At 38.3% G+C, this 14570-nt stretch overlaps 1 protein-coding gene across 1 annotated transcript in view; it reads left to right on the top strand.

The window, feature by feature from the left end:
* Positions 1-13754, top strand: part of LOC131902133 (POTE ankyrin domain family member A-like) — a 44871-nt gene extending 31117 nt beyond the window's left edge. Inside the window, exons 14-20 of the mRNA XM_059253163.1 lie at positions 2178-2206; positions 2297-2357; positions 3790-3818; positions 3908-3968; positions 5588-5682; positions 12976-13081; positions 13612-13754. Coding sequence (XP_059109146.1) covers positions 2178-2206; positions 2297-2357; positions 3790-3818; positions 3908-3968; positions 5588-5682; positions 12976-13081; positions 13612-13739 — 509 coding nt within the window. The 3' untranslated portion in view covers positions 13740-13754. The remainder of the gene's footprint in view (positions 1-2177; positions 2207-2296; positions 2358-3789; positions 3819-3907; positions 3969-5587; positions 5683-12975; positions 13082-13611) is intronic.
* The last annotated feature ends 816 nt before the right edge of the window (positions 13755-14570 follow it).

Here is a 14570-nt window from a genome sequence, read left to right as displayed (position 1 = left end):
CATTACCATGTGTGGAAGATGTTTTTTACCCAGTGTATATTTCCGGTTTCTATATGAAAAATCATGTGTCCATTGGTGTGTGGACCTCCATTTGGTGTTTAGTTTGATTTCACTGATCAACATGTCTATTGTGATGCTAGAACCATGCTGTTTTTATTAGTCTACCTCTGTAACAAAACATGAACTCTAAGATAGTGGTTTCTCCATCCTCTTTTCATATTAAGTATCCTTTTATCTCTATTCAGTGTTGTCTTTCATTATTTTGTTCTTTTTTTATTTAAAATTTTATTTTACATACCAACCACAGATCCCCCTCTCATCCCTCTTCCGACTCCCCTCCAGTATACCCCCAGCCCCTCCTCCAAAAAAGTGTTAGGTCTCCCATGGGGAGTCAGCAAATCCTGGTACATTCAGTTGAGGCAGGATCAAGCACCTCCACACTGCAACAAGGCTGAGCTAGGCATCCCACTATAGGTAATGGGCTCCAGATTGCCAGCACATGCACCAGGTATAGATCCTGATCCCATTACCAGGGGGCCTTCAAACAGACCAAGCTACACAACTGTCTCCCATATGCAGAGGGCCTAGTCCAGTCTCATGCTGGTTCCACAGCTGTTGGTCTAAAGTTCCTGAGTTCCTACAAACATGGTTTAGTTGTCTCTGTAGATTTCCCTACAAATCTTGACCCCGCCCCCCTTGCTCATAGAATCCTCTTCCCTCTTCTCTACTGGACTCCCAGAGTTCAGCCTGGTGCTTGGTTGTGGATCTCTGCATCTGCTTCCATCAATTACTGGATGAAGGCTCTATGATGACAGTTAGGGAATTCACCAATCTGAATACCAGGGTAGGCCAGTTCAGGCACCCTATCCACTATTGCCAGTCTTCTAATCTGGGGTCATCCTTGTGGATTCCTAGAAATTTCCCTAGCACCAGGTTTCTCCCTTACCCCATAATGTCTCCCTCTATCAAGATATCTCTTTCATTGCTCTCCCACTCTGTCCCTCTCCCAGCTCAGCCATCCCATCATCCCCTCATGTTCTCTTCCTCTATCCCATCCCCTTTATTGCTCCCCATCCCCACTTTACTCATGGAGATCTCCTCTGTTTCTCCTTCCCATGGCAATCCATGTGTCCCTCTTAGGCTCCTCGTTTCCTAGCTTCTTTGGAGCTGTGGGTTGTAGTCTGATTATTTTTTTTCTTTACATCTGGTATCCACTGATGAGTGATTACATATCATGTTTGTCTTTCTGAGCCTGGGTTACCTCACCACAGGAGTCTTGCCTGCTGGTCTACAACTGGGGCTAAAATGGGTGGGGGTAAGGGGGCTTGGGTTGTGCCTCTGAAGCAGGGTGACCGGCTGGGAGTACAGTAAGTCACCTCTTGGTCCAATGGGAGCCAGCCAAGTCTGTGTCTCAGGGAACAGCTATGGTCTTGGGGGATGGGTGGATTTGGGAGAGCAAGTGGGACTTGTAGATAACAGAGTCTTATGTGGAGTGGAGGTAGTTAGTTCTGCCTGCAGGAGACTTTCCAACTGGCCTGAAATTGGGGCTGCAATGGGTGGGGGAATGGGGGCATGGGTTGTGCCCCTGGGCCTAAGGCCTAGAGGCTGGGTGACTGGCTGGAAGAACAATGATTCACCTCTTGGTTCAATTGGAGCTAGCAGAGTGTGTGTCTCAGGGAGCAGCTGCAGTCTTGGTGCAGTGGGTAGGCTTAGAGGGACAGAGTAGGACTTGTGATTAAAGGATCTGATGGGGTGGTGGGAATCAGACCTGCCTGCAGGAGTGTTGCCTGCTGGCCTGTAACTGCGCCTAGGAGAACGGGGACAATCTGAGCTGGTGGAGTCTCTCCATTCTTTTGTTTGGTTTTTTATTTTTTTATTTTTATTTTTTGGATTTCCATATGAACCTGAAAGGTGTTTAGACGCTGTTGTGGTTGGTTTTCCTTTTTTTCAATTTTTCTGACAAATTATATTAGAATTTTGATGGCTCTTGCACTGAATCTTTAAGTTGCTTTGCTAAGTTTCGGTATATTTCTGTCAGTTTTTGTCCTAAGCAGTAAAATAATAGGAGTTTATTATGAAAGAAGGGAATGAAATCTCACTGCCATCTGAAGCCTACATAAAGGTAGTTTTGGTGATCTCGTTGTGCATGAGACTGACTCTACATTTTTCTCTTTCAGTTTGGGCTGAAAAATGTCCACACCCAGAGGTAAATGCTTTTTAATAGTAATATTGAATAATTACATCTTGATTGAAGTCCAAAATATTGATTAAATATCTCATTTCAAAATCCATTCAGCAGAGGGATTATTCTCATCGAATTTCCAAACCCAAGTCTGAAACACAGCAATCTCAAGCAGGTAAATTTTGTAAGTCACATTCTCCTGATCAAGGTATTTTAATAAATTTCAAAAGCACACAGTCTTCCTGATGCCAATTATATCTTGATGATGGTGATGGTAGACTTTGACATACGCAATGCCATCTGATAGTGGCATACAAGCTGGAAAATATATTACATTGGAAATATAAAAAATTTGCAAAATAAGCTCAGCTTTAATATTTAATACTCATGATCTAAGGCCTTATCCTTTCCAGTGTGCAAGCTCTCTGTTTATTAGTTACTTATAGAAGTCAATCGTGAGACTAATGAGATTTCTCCAATGTCTATGATTTCTTGATACCTGGGTCTCAGAATGAACACCTGTTGTACCCAAAGTTACCAGAAAGGGCAAAGCAAAAACATATGTGAACTCAGAGATTCTGTTCTGCACTGGACAGCCAGCAGTATACCACATCTTCAGAAAATAAAATCAAGTTTTGTTTTGTTCTAGAATTTATAATGTATATCTTACCTTCATCTGTACTGCACTGTAATTTAGTAACAAGAAATAGGAAATGTGTTTAGAATTCATATCTATAATTTATTTCAATAACACTATCATATGATGGAGTGATTATTTAAAATCCCATAACTGGTATACATATCTTGCCATAAAGAAGCTTTTAGCTTCATGTGGTCCCATTTATTAAATGTAGGTCTTAGTGCCTGTGCCACAGGTGTCCTATTCAGAAAGTGTTTTTCCTGTACCAGTCAGTTCAAGCCTATTACACACTTTGTCTTCTGTCTTACTCAGGGTCTCTGGTCTCATTTTGAGATCCTTGATCCACTTGGAGTTGAGTTTTATTCAGGGTTAGAAATACAGTTCTCTGTGCATTCTTCTTGAAGCCATAAAGTTTGGTGAGCACCATGTATTGAAGCTGTTTTTTTCCAGCGTGTCTTTCTAGTTTCTTTTTCAAAAATAGTGTCCATAGGTGTGTGGACTTACGTTTGGTGTTCAGTTTGATTTCATTGATCAACACATATACTGTGATGCTAAAACCAAGATGTTTTTATTACTCTAGACCTGTAAAAATCATGAAATCTGGGGTGGTGGTTTCTCCAACTCTTTTTGTATTGGGGTTTGTTTTACCTCTCTCCAGGGTTTTTTCTTTGTTCATTTGTTTTTATTTCTATGTGGAGCTGAAAGGCTTTTTCATGCTGGTGTGGTTATTTTTTTTCAATTTCTCTGACTAATTATGTTGTAGTTTTGATGAGAATTACATTAAATCTATAGATTGCTTTTAGAATGTTTCAGTCATTTCTGTCAGCTGTTGTCCTAACCAGTAAACTAATAGGTGTTTATTTAGGAAGAAGGGAATAAGAACTCACTGCCATCCAAAGCCTATATAAAGTTACTTTTGTAGTTCCCATTGTGTAGGAGATTAATAAATTTATCCTTTTTCTTTTAGTGTGGGCTGAAAAATGTCCTCACTCAGAGGTAAATGACTTTTAAAATTTATATTAAATGATTAATATTTATTGAATTCCAAAACATTAATTAAGTATCTCATTTGAAAATCCATTCAGCTGAGGGATTATTCACGTCCAATCTCCAAACCTGAGTCTCTACCACACCAATCTCAACCAGGTAAATTTCGTATGTCATATTCTTCTGATCAGTTTATTTTAATACATTTCAAATGCACACAGACTTCCTGATGCCCATTATATCTTGATGATGGTGATGATAGGGTTTGACATAAGCAATGCCATCTTACTAGTGGCAGACATGCTTCAAAAACATTCACAAGGACAATATGAATTATTAGTAAATGTAAGCACAGCTTCAATGTTTAATACCCAGGTTCACTCACCTTAACCTTTCCAGTGTGCAAATTCCCTGTTTATTAGTGACTTCTATAAGTCAATCATGAGACTAATGTGACTTCCCTAAAGTTTGAACATCATTTCTGGACACCTAGGTCTCAAAACGCACACCTATAGTAAAGCTCCCTGAAAGGTCAGGGCAGAGACATGTTGAGCTCAGAGATTCTGTTCTGGGCTGGACAAACAGCAATATACCACCTCTTCAGAAAAGAAAATCAATTTTTGTGTTGTTTATAACTCATAGTGCACTGCCTTCCTCCATCTGCAGAGCATTGTAATTGATTTACAAGGAATAGGAATGGCATTTTCAAACCATATCTATAATCTATTTCAATAAATTAGGGTACACTCACATATGGCAGTTCAGTCACTGAAAATCTCATTACTTATATGCACATCTTGTTTGCTTTTACACCTTTTCATTTCTCTGTACTCTATTGTCTGAAACTCATCTCTCTGTGTTTATATCAGTAAAGAAACCATGTCTGCCATGGCTTACTTACTTTCAAAACTTAAAAGTCAAAACCTATCAGAATCACACAAAGTAATTAAAAGAAAACAGGAAACAAAAGCAAATGAGATCTTCCGATCTTAGAATAACCTTTAATATAGTTTCTACATGTCAAGGAGAAAAACGGATACAACCGTAACAAAGTGGGTTCAAGTTGAAATCCAAAAGAAGAGTTTAAGCATTATCTTAAGCTAGGGTAGCTACAGCAATACCCATTTTTCTTGGGAAAAAAAGGATGTACAGTACAAAATGACTCCATGTGATAAAGTGAGTCATAAAAGAGCAATTTGTCAGGCGGTGGTGCCTTTAATCCCAGCACTTGGGAGGCAGAGGCAGGCAGATCTCTGTGAGTTCGACACCAGCCTGGTCTACAGAGCGAGTTCCAGGAAAGGCTCCAAAGCTACACAGAGAAACCCTGTCTCAAAAAACCAAAAAAAAAAGGAGCAGTTTCAGTGCAGAGCAAAAGCATGTTATCCTGTTCACAGAAAAATGTGTGGTAAACCAAGTACCATTTTGGGGAAGTGAACAGTGAGTTACTTAAGTTACTCTTGCAAGGCAAGGATAGTTTACAGGATGAAAATGTTATTTTCCACAGTTCCTTCATATGTGGATGTAAGCATATAGGTCATTTATGAGTTTCCTGACAAATCATATGAAGCATGTATATGACTCAAAACTGGCCAATATGTAGTACCTGTCCAAGTGTTGATTTGTCTACAATTACAAGTTTTCTTGAGGATGTAAATATACACCTATACCATGTGGTTAATTGAAATAACATATAAAAAATAAAACCCTAACTTTACATTATTTCTATTTTTATAGAGTATTATTTTGCCTAATTGTTGTTCATATTTTTTATGTAAAAGATATAATATTTTCAGAAGAACTAGAAGAAGAAATAACAGAATTTAAAGTGGAAAATGAGAGAAGTTTTGATAAGAGTGCAGAAAATCAAGAATTTGTACGTAAAATTTAAATTTAAATTTCTCATTTCCTATTGTTTGCTTCAATGACTTTGCCATAGACTCACATGCTACATTTTAAACCACGTTATTCAGTCAAAAAATTAATAATCGAGTAATACAATGAAAACATTTAATCTATTCTTAATTACAAAGTATTCTTAGAATGCCATGACATTGCTAAATATTTCCTTTGATGTATAGTAAGTAAGTTTCTGATAATTGTAATTGCTCTATTTTTAATGTATTTACACACCAGGGTAAAGACAAGACTCAATGTGAATATCATGGATTGGTTTTTGAAGTAACAATGCATTCTTTATATTCTACATACCCTCTCTCATGTGTACAATGTGTAAAGATTTTTAACCATTCTTCCATGCTGCCTTGTCAATCACTTTATGGTGTCCTTTGCTGCACAAAAGATTTTTAGTTTCATGGGATCCCATTTATTACTTTGGTAATTACTTGTTTATAGTGTCTGTACCAGTGACCTGCTCAGAAAGTATTTAGCTATACCAAAGAATTAATCATTAATCTGTAACATTTGGGCCTTGTGTTGAGATACCTGGATCATTGGAAGCTGAGTTTTATGCAGGGTGAGAGATAAGGCTCTAACTTCATTCATCCACCTATAGTCCAATCTGTCCAATGTGACTGGCACCATTTGTTTTCTACAATGTGAATCGTTGGCCTCTTTTACAAAAATTAAGAGACTGCAGGACTGTGGGCTTATATGTGGGTTATTAGTTTTCTACCACCAATCAATGTTTGTTTGGGGACCACTGCCATACTCTATTTATTACTTCAATTGGTTATCGTAACTTGAAATCTGGAATGGTGATGCTTCCATAAGTTTTTGTTTTTGTTCTTTTTAGTTTGCTTTGTTTTTGTTTCATGGTTCAAAATTGTTTCAGCTATTCTTGGTCTTTTGGGTTTCCATTTGGGATTTAAAATTTCTTTTTCATTTTCTATGAACATTGAACTGGAAATTTTATGTGGACCATGTGGTATTCATATATCGCTTTTATTAGGATGACCAGTTTCACAATATTAACCCTACAATAATGATCACAGAAGGTCTTTGCAAGTTATCGAAATATCTTCAGTTTCTTATTTTCACTTTCTTACTGCTTTCATTGTTGAAGTTTCACTTTTTGGTGACATTTATCCTAATTCATTACACTTTGAGATTATTTGGAATAGCATGGTTTTCTTGATTTTATTCTCAGTATGTGCAGTATTTTTAGGTAGGCTACTGATTTGGAGGCTCAGATTAAAACCTGTTACTTTGCTAAATGTATTTATCAGCCATTGGAGTTTTCTGGGCAAAATATGTTTTTTTTATAGAATCATATTATTACAAATGAAAATATTTTCACCTCTTGGTTTCTTTCATGTATCTTGTCTTGTCTTACTCTTCTAGTTAAGACTTCTAGTACTATATTGAACAGAAGGAGGAAGCGTGGTCATCCTTGTCAGGTTCCTGATTTTAGAAGGAATGATTTGAGTGTTAACAATACGTTAGTTGTGTGTTTGCTTTTTATCGGCTTTATTATGCAGAAATATGTCCTTTTCATTCTTAGACTCTCTGAGATTTTTATCATAAAGTGACAATCAATATTGTCAAAGACCCTTTCTGTATCTAATGACATAATCATGTGCTATTTGTCCTTGAGTCTGTTTCTGTAATGGATGGTGTGAAAGTGCTATCCTCTAAATTGAATTCATTAGATAAGTTCTTCCTATTTTATTGGTTTGTGCCCCCAGTTCAGTTATTTCCTGCAGTCTACTCCTCTTGGTGTGCTTGTTGCAGAGCTTTCAGGTGTTCTCTTAAGTCTCTAAAATGAGATCTCTCAAAATTCATTATGAAGGCAGTTGGTGCTATGAACTTTCCTTTTAACAACCCGTGCAATGTGTTCCATACATGTGAATATGTTGTGCATTAACTTTTATTGAATTTGAGGAAGTCTTTAATTTCTTTCTTATCTCTGCCTTGACCCAGTGGTAATTCACTGGAGAGTTGTTCTGTTTCCATGAATTTTTAGACTTTCTCTTGTTTCTGTTGTTGTTGAAATTCAACTTTAATCCATGTGGTTTGATAGGATGCAGGGAGTGTGTTTCAATTTATTTGTATCTGACAAAACTTGCTTTGTGACTGAATATGTTGTCAATTTGGAGAGTGTTCCATGAGGTGCTGAGAAATGTCTTCATTTGTGTTTGGATGAAATGGTCTCAGGAGATCTGTTGGGTCCATGTGAGTCATAATGTCTTTTAGCTCCAGTATTTGATTGGAATGGACTCAAAGACTCAGTGGTAAATCCATAAATGTATGGATATTGAATTTCAACCAAGAAGCCAAAATAATACAATGGAAAAAAGAAAGCATCTTCAACAAATGGTGCTGCTATAACTGAATGTTGACATGTAGAAGAATGCAAATAGATTCCTATGTATCATCCTGCACAAAACTCAAGTCCAGGTGGATCAAAGACCTCAACATAAATCTAGTTACACTGAACCTGATAAAAGAGAAATTGGGAAATAATCTTGAATCCATTGGCACATGAGACAACTTTTTGAATAGAATACCAGTAGAGCAGACACAAAGGTCAATAATTAACAAATGGAGCCTCAAGAAACTGAAAATCTTTTCTAAGGCAAAGGGCACCATCAATGGTAAAAAAAATGACAGCCTACAGAATGAGATAAGATCTTCACCAACCTCACTTCTAAAAGAGAAAATAGTTCCAAAATATATAAACAAACACTCAGGAAATTACACATCAATAAACCAAATAACTCAATTAAAAACAGGACACAGATCTAATCAGAGAATTCTCTGTAGAAGAATCTCAAATGGCCAAGAAACAGTTACAATAGAGTCCATCTTACACCTATCAAGATGGCTAAGACCTAAAACCAAAGTGACAGCTCGTGATGGAAAGGATGTGGAGCAATAGGAACACTTCTCTCTTGGTGGTGGAAGTGGAAACTTGTACAACCACTTTGGACATCACTATGGAGATTTCTCAAAAAATTGAGAATCTATCTACCTCCAGACGCAACTATAACAATCTTGGGTATATTCCAAGGCACACTTAATCATACCACAAGGACTCTTACACAACTGTGATCAGAGTTATTTTTTCATAACAGACCAGACCTCAATACAAGCTAGATGTCCAACAACACAAGAAAAGATATAGAAAATGTGGTACATTTACATAATGGAGTATTACTCATCTGTTAAAAAACTGACATCATTAAACTGGCATGTCATGTTGATATGCAATGCTTTGTTGATACTCATGGAAAATTTGCCCTTTCTTAAACAAAAGAGAGGAGGAGTTGATGGGGGGTGGGAACAGAAAGTGAATGGAGGTGAGGGACTGAAAGGCAGGTGAAGAGAGAGCAGAAACTGTGGTTAGGATGTAAAACAAACAAACAAACAAAAATAAAAGAATCGAAAACAAACAAAAACCAAAATCAAACCAAAAAAAGAAAAAGGAAAGAAATTTGCAGGCAAATGTGTGGAACTGGAAAAAATCATCTTGAGTGAGGTACCCAGAACCAGAATACAAACTTGATTGTGCCCTAGCTCAATTGTCATCAGACAGGCTTCACCCAACACCTGAAGGAAACAGATACAGAGACCTGCAACCAAAATTTAGGCCTAGCCTGGGGGAATCCTGCTGAATAATGGGAGGAAGAATTATAGGAGTCAGAGGGGTCAAGGACATCACATGAAAACCCACAGAATCCACTAACCTGGCCTCATAGGAGCTCATTGAGACTGAAATGACATCCAGAGTGCCTTCATGGACTGACCTAGGCCCTCTGCATATAAGTGGCAGTTGGGTAGATCTTCCTTCTTGTAGTACTCTTAAAAGTGAAATCAGAACTTTTCTCTAATTGTTTTGCTGGCTTTAGGGATCTATTCTTCATACTTGGGTCCCTTGCCCAGCCTTAAAGCAAGCATTTGTGCTTAGTCTTACTGGAACTTGTGATGCCATGTTTTGTTGATATTCATGGGAAGCCTGCCTTTTTATGAATAGAAACTGAGTAGTGCATGGGGGACAGTGTAGGGAGAGACACAGGAAGTAGAGGTGGGGTGGAAAGCTGTGGTTGGGATGTGAAATAAATAAATAAATTTAAAATAAAACCAAAAAGTTGTAATTCACATGTAGTGAATATTTACTATATGCTGTGATATTAAGCCCTGGATATTACAGATCAGGAGAGCAACCAACAGAATTTACAAGAGCCTTTGAATAGAGATTGAAAAATACTCAATAAAATAACTTTCAAAGCTAAAATAGACACACACCAAAATGATGATCTGCTGTGGGATGTTCTGCATGGCAAATGTGTTGCTCTGATTGGTTGCTAAATAAAACACTGATTGGCCAGTAGTCAGGCAGGAGGAAGTATAGGCAGGACAAGGAGGAGAATAAAGCTGGGAAGTGGAAGGCTGAGTCAGAGACACTGCCAGCCGCCACGATGACAAACAGCATGTGAAGATGCCAGTAAGCCATGAGCCACGTGGCAAGGTATAGATTTATAGAAATGGATTAATTTAAGCTGTAAGAACAGTTAGCAAGAAGCCTGGTATGGCCATACAGTTTGTAAGCAATATAAGTCTCTGTGTTTACTTGGTTGGGTCTGAGCGGCAGTGGGACTGGCAGGTGAGACAGATTTGTCCTGACTGTGGGCCAGGCAGGAAAACTCTAGCTACAAATGGCGCCCAACAAGTTGGCAAGAGTTTCCACCTAAAACCTGAGAAAAGATTCTAAAACGGAGCTAAAAATAGCTTCCTAATAGTCTCTCTTAAATGAGCAGCACCTGCCCGTTTGAGCTACTTGTGGGTTCCTGACATGCGCACTCGACCTGCAGTATGGCAGGAATGAGGCCTCTGCAAGTGGCACACTAAGCTGCATGGTGGATTTAGCCTTTGCTAGTACAAAACAAAAAAAGAGGTTTCTGGGCTACACGCTGCTTGGATGAAAGTATAGAACCACGATAGCTCCCAGAGCTGGCGGTAAATGTACCACCACCATGTTGGGAAACTGAGGTGGGCAGAGCCAGCAGCCATTTAGCACCGTTTCAGTCTTACAAATGCTGCAGTTTAAAGCAATAGATTCACAATAAGACAGATTCAGATGTAATAGTTTACAATGTGTGTAAAATATACTTAGGCTTGAAAGAGACAAAAAAGGTGATATATACAGTTATAGAAACAAATACATAGTTTTAAAAAATAAAGTCTTTAAAGAGACAATAAAATTAATATAAAAAATAAGCCACGTAAAGATGAATATTACACAGAGAATCTGGATTGTGTTGTCTTTGGGATTTTTAACTGCAGAAAAACATTTGATTGTAAAAGATGTTGAGTTAAACCAATATGTATATTTTAAAGATACCTTGACTTCAAAATTTGGATGTAAGGATGTGTTGCTTTGGAAAGGAGGCTCTGCTTTTGTTCCCACAGAAAGCCAGAGGCTATGGATTTGTTTCAGATTAAGATATATCAGGTTTGACCAGCCAAGACCCCCTGAAAGGTCTCCGATGACACCATGGCCCAAATGATCCAACATCCAGAATGGTTTGAAGGCAACTGGCTCAGATGATACACCCTCATGGGCTATTCCATAATCCTAAAATTTTCTTTGTGTCCCCGTAAGATACAGTGCCCCCTCCAGCAGGAAGTAGTAAGAGAAGCTACACCCAAATTCCCAAAATATATGTAATTTTATTTTGTTAAGGTTAAAACCTCCCTTTTTGAAAAAAAAAAAGAAAGAAAAGGGGAAGTGCTATGGGATGTTCTGTATGGCAAATGTGTTGCTCTGATTGGTTGGTAAGGCTGAGTCAGAGACACTGCCAGCCGCCACGATGACAAACAGCATGTGAAGATGCCGGTAAGCCATGAGCCATGTGGCAAGGTATAGATTTATAGAAATGGATTAATTTAAGCTCTAAGACAGTTAGCAAGAAGCCTGGTATGGCCATACAGTTTGTAAGCAACATAAGTCTCTGTGTTTACTTGGTTGGGTCTTAGCATCTGTATGACTGGCAGGTGAGAGAGATTTGTCCTGACTGTGGGCCAGGCAGAAAAACTCTAGGTACAATGATCCACCATGAACAAGTTGTTTTTATCTCAGAGATGCAGAGATGGTTTGAAATACACAAGTCAACAGATTTAACAAAGCACAGAAACAGACTTAGACAAAAAGTCACCTAAACTTCTCAATACATGTAGATAAGGCCCTTGCCAAAATCCAATATACCATCATGATAACAGTCCAGAGAGTGTAAGACAAGAAGGACAATACCTCAACACAATAACAATTATATAAGGAGAAACTCAGAGCCAACATCATCCTCAATGGAAGAAAACATGAGTGCATTGAGGTGATAAGAGACAGGTTTGTCTATCATCTTGAATCCTTTTCAATGTTGTGCTCAATCTATTAGCTGGAGCAATAAATCAGGAGAACAAAATTAAAGGGAGAGAAATAGGAGAATAGAAATCAATACTGTTTGCATTAGTTATGGTTTCTATTGCTGGGAAGAGATACCATGACCATGGCTACTCCTATTAGGGAAACATTTCATTGGGATGGATTCCTGTTTCACAGGTTTTGTCCACCATCATCATGGTGGGACATGGCAGCATGCAGGCAGACATGGTCCTGGATAAGGAGCTGAGAGTTCTCATCCTGATCAGCAAGCAGTAAAAGAGCCTGTGTCTACTCTGGGTGTAACTTGAGCACAGGAGACCTCAAATGGCCCCCACAGAGACAAACTTCCCCCAACAAGGTCACACCACCTCCAACAAGGCCAAACCTTCTGATAGTGACACTTCCTATAAGCTTATGGGGCCCATTTGCATTCAAAGTACCACACTGTCCAAAGAAATTTTCCTGATAATAGGGTAGGCAATTCTTTATTTTATAAATATCTCCAAATTCATTTGGGAATATAAATAGCATTAACAGTTCTTATATAAAAGTAGTTGCTTTTGTTTTGTTAATATTGTGCATCAGGTCAAATCCTCTGAATGTGTTTCCTTTTTTCTTTGTACCTCTTACATAGTGAAGTGCCATGAAAAATGAAGGATAGATTTAAACTTTACTGTGCGCAATAGATTTGCTATTAAAATGCCTTTGTCTTCAATATACACTACATAGAATTTCAAGTACACGTGTCATAAAATTAGGAATTCAAGTATGTTCTTAGAAATCAAATAAGACCTTTCTAACATATGTTACCAATACGTCTTTTGATAGAGTGTGTCTGACCCTAATGGACCACAGGAATCTTCTACAACAGGTCCCAACTCATCCAAAATGGACAATGATGCAGAAAAAAATGTAATAATGCATCAGGAGAGAAGTAAGTACTACATTTTAAAATATATTTGTTCTAGAGAATGATTGTGTATAGAACAGAACACTATCTGTAATAGACAGACAACTACACATATAGGAAGCAAAAGGATTAGTAGAATGGTAATAACACACACATTATCAAATCTGAGCAACAGATAAGATTTTGTTTGTCAGACAGAGTCCTTGCTCCCACCTCTCAGGTGTCCATATTTCATTTGCTTTATCTTCAGAAATATATGAGATCAATCTGAATATATAAGTGAAGGGAACTCCCATTCAGTGGGGGCTGCTTCCTAAACCTCTGTTCAGAGAAAAACCACACCCAGACACATGTTTTGGAGAGAGATCCTTTATTAAGCAGAGAAGAAAATTTAAATATTTCCACTGCAGTTTATAATTAATTCAAACTATTGCTTGGGAAAACGAAAATAAATATTTTATCATCCCTAATGTGCCTTCATTATAGCAATGGACAGCTTTTCCCCTAAATGTTCATTGTACTTTGCTTAGTGAAATATGTGCGCTTCTTAACAGCATCTGTCATGGAAGACCAAGAGCATGCCTCAGAAGAGCAGAAGCAGCACAGTGCTAGAAAAACTAAGCGGCCATTTGTAAGTATATACTTCAGTTTACATTGCACATTTATGCTGTTTCCACAGTAATGTTCCATAGGCCAAATAAGGTTAAATTTAGTATGTCTTCTAGAATTAATACATAGAACGTAAATTTTTTTTAAGTATTCTTATTATTTATTCTTTGAAAACTACATTCACCACTGACTCCTTCCATCTTGTGCTGGTGGAACTCCTCCTCCTCCTCCTCCTCCTCCTCCTCCTCCTCCTCCTCCTCCTTCTTCTTCTTCTTCTTCTTCTTCCTCTTCTTTGCTTAATGTCTCCTAAAATTAACTTTTGTTTTTGTTTTCTGAGACAGTGTTTCTCTGTGTAGCTTTGCACCTATCCTGGAACTTGCTCTGTAAACCAGGCTGGCCTCGAACTCACAGAGATCCGCCTGTCTCTGCCTCCTGAGTGCTGGGATTAAAGTTGTGTGCCACCACTGCCTGGCTCTTAAAATTACTATTAATAGCCCACTGAGTCCAAGTAGGGCTGACCATCTGTGAATGTGTGTGAAGACACTTTCTGGGTCATGAGCAATCTGTCCTAAGCCACAGCCCACAGATAAATTAATCTCCTCCTTTCACAACCAGCCATGGCCAATTGCTCCTCATCTAGTGCTGGGGCCTTGAGAGATGTTTCCTCACTCATGCTGGCATCTTGACTGGCTTGAGCTTGTGCAAGTCTAGTATAAGACACAACTGTTCTGAGTTGATCTGTGCATCCGTTATGCCATGTCCCCAAAAGAACATTTCAGTGTACTTCAAACTCTTACATTGTTTTCAGACCATTCTTCCTCATTGTTTCTTGAGCTTTCAGTAGTGGAAGGTCAATGCAAATGACCCATCTGCAGATGAACCTTCACACTGGCTTATCCTTATC

Source organism: Peromyscus eremicus, unplaced genomic scaffold (assembly GCF_949786415.1).
Source record: "Peromyscus eremicus unplaced genomic scaffold, PerEre_H2_v1 PerEre#2#unplaced_2716, whole genome shotgun sequence".
In the NCBI taxonomy this organism is placed as follows: Eukaryota; Metazoa; Chordata; class Mammalia; order Rodentia; family Cricetidae; genus Peromyscus; species Peromyscus eremicus.
Note: the sequence above shows the minus strand (reverse complement) of the source record. Positions and strands in the feature narration are given on the sequence as shown.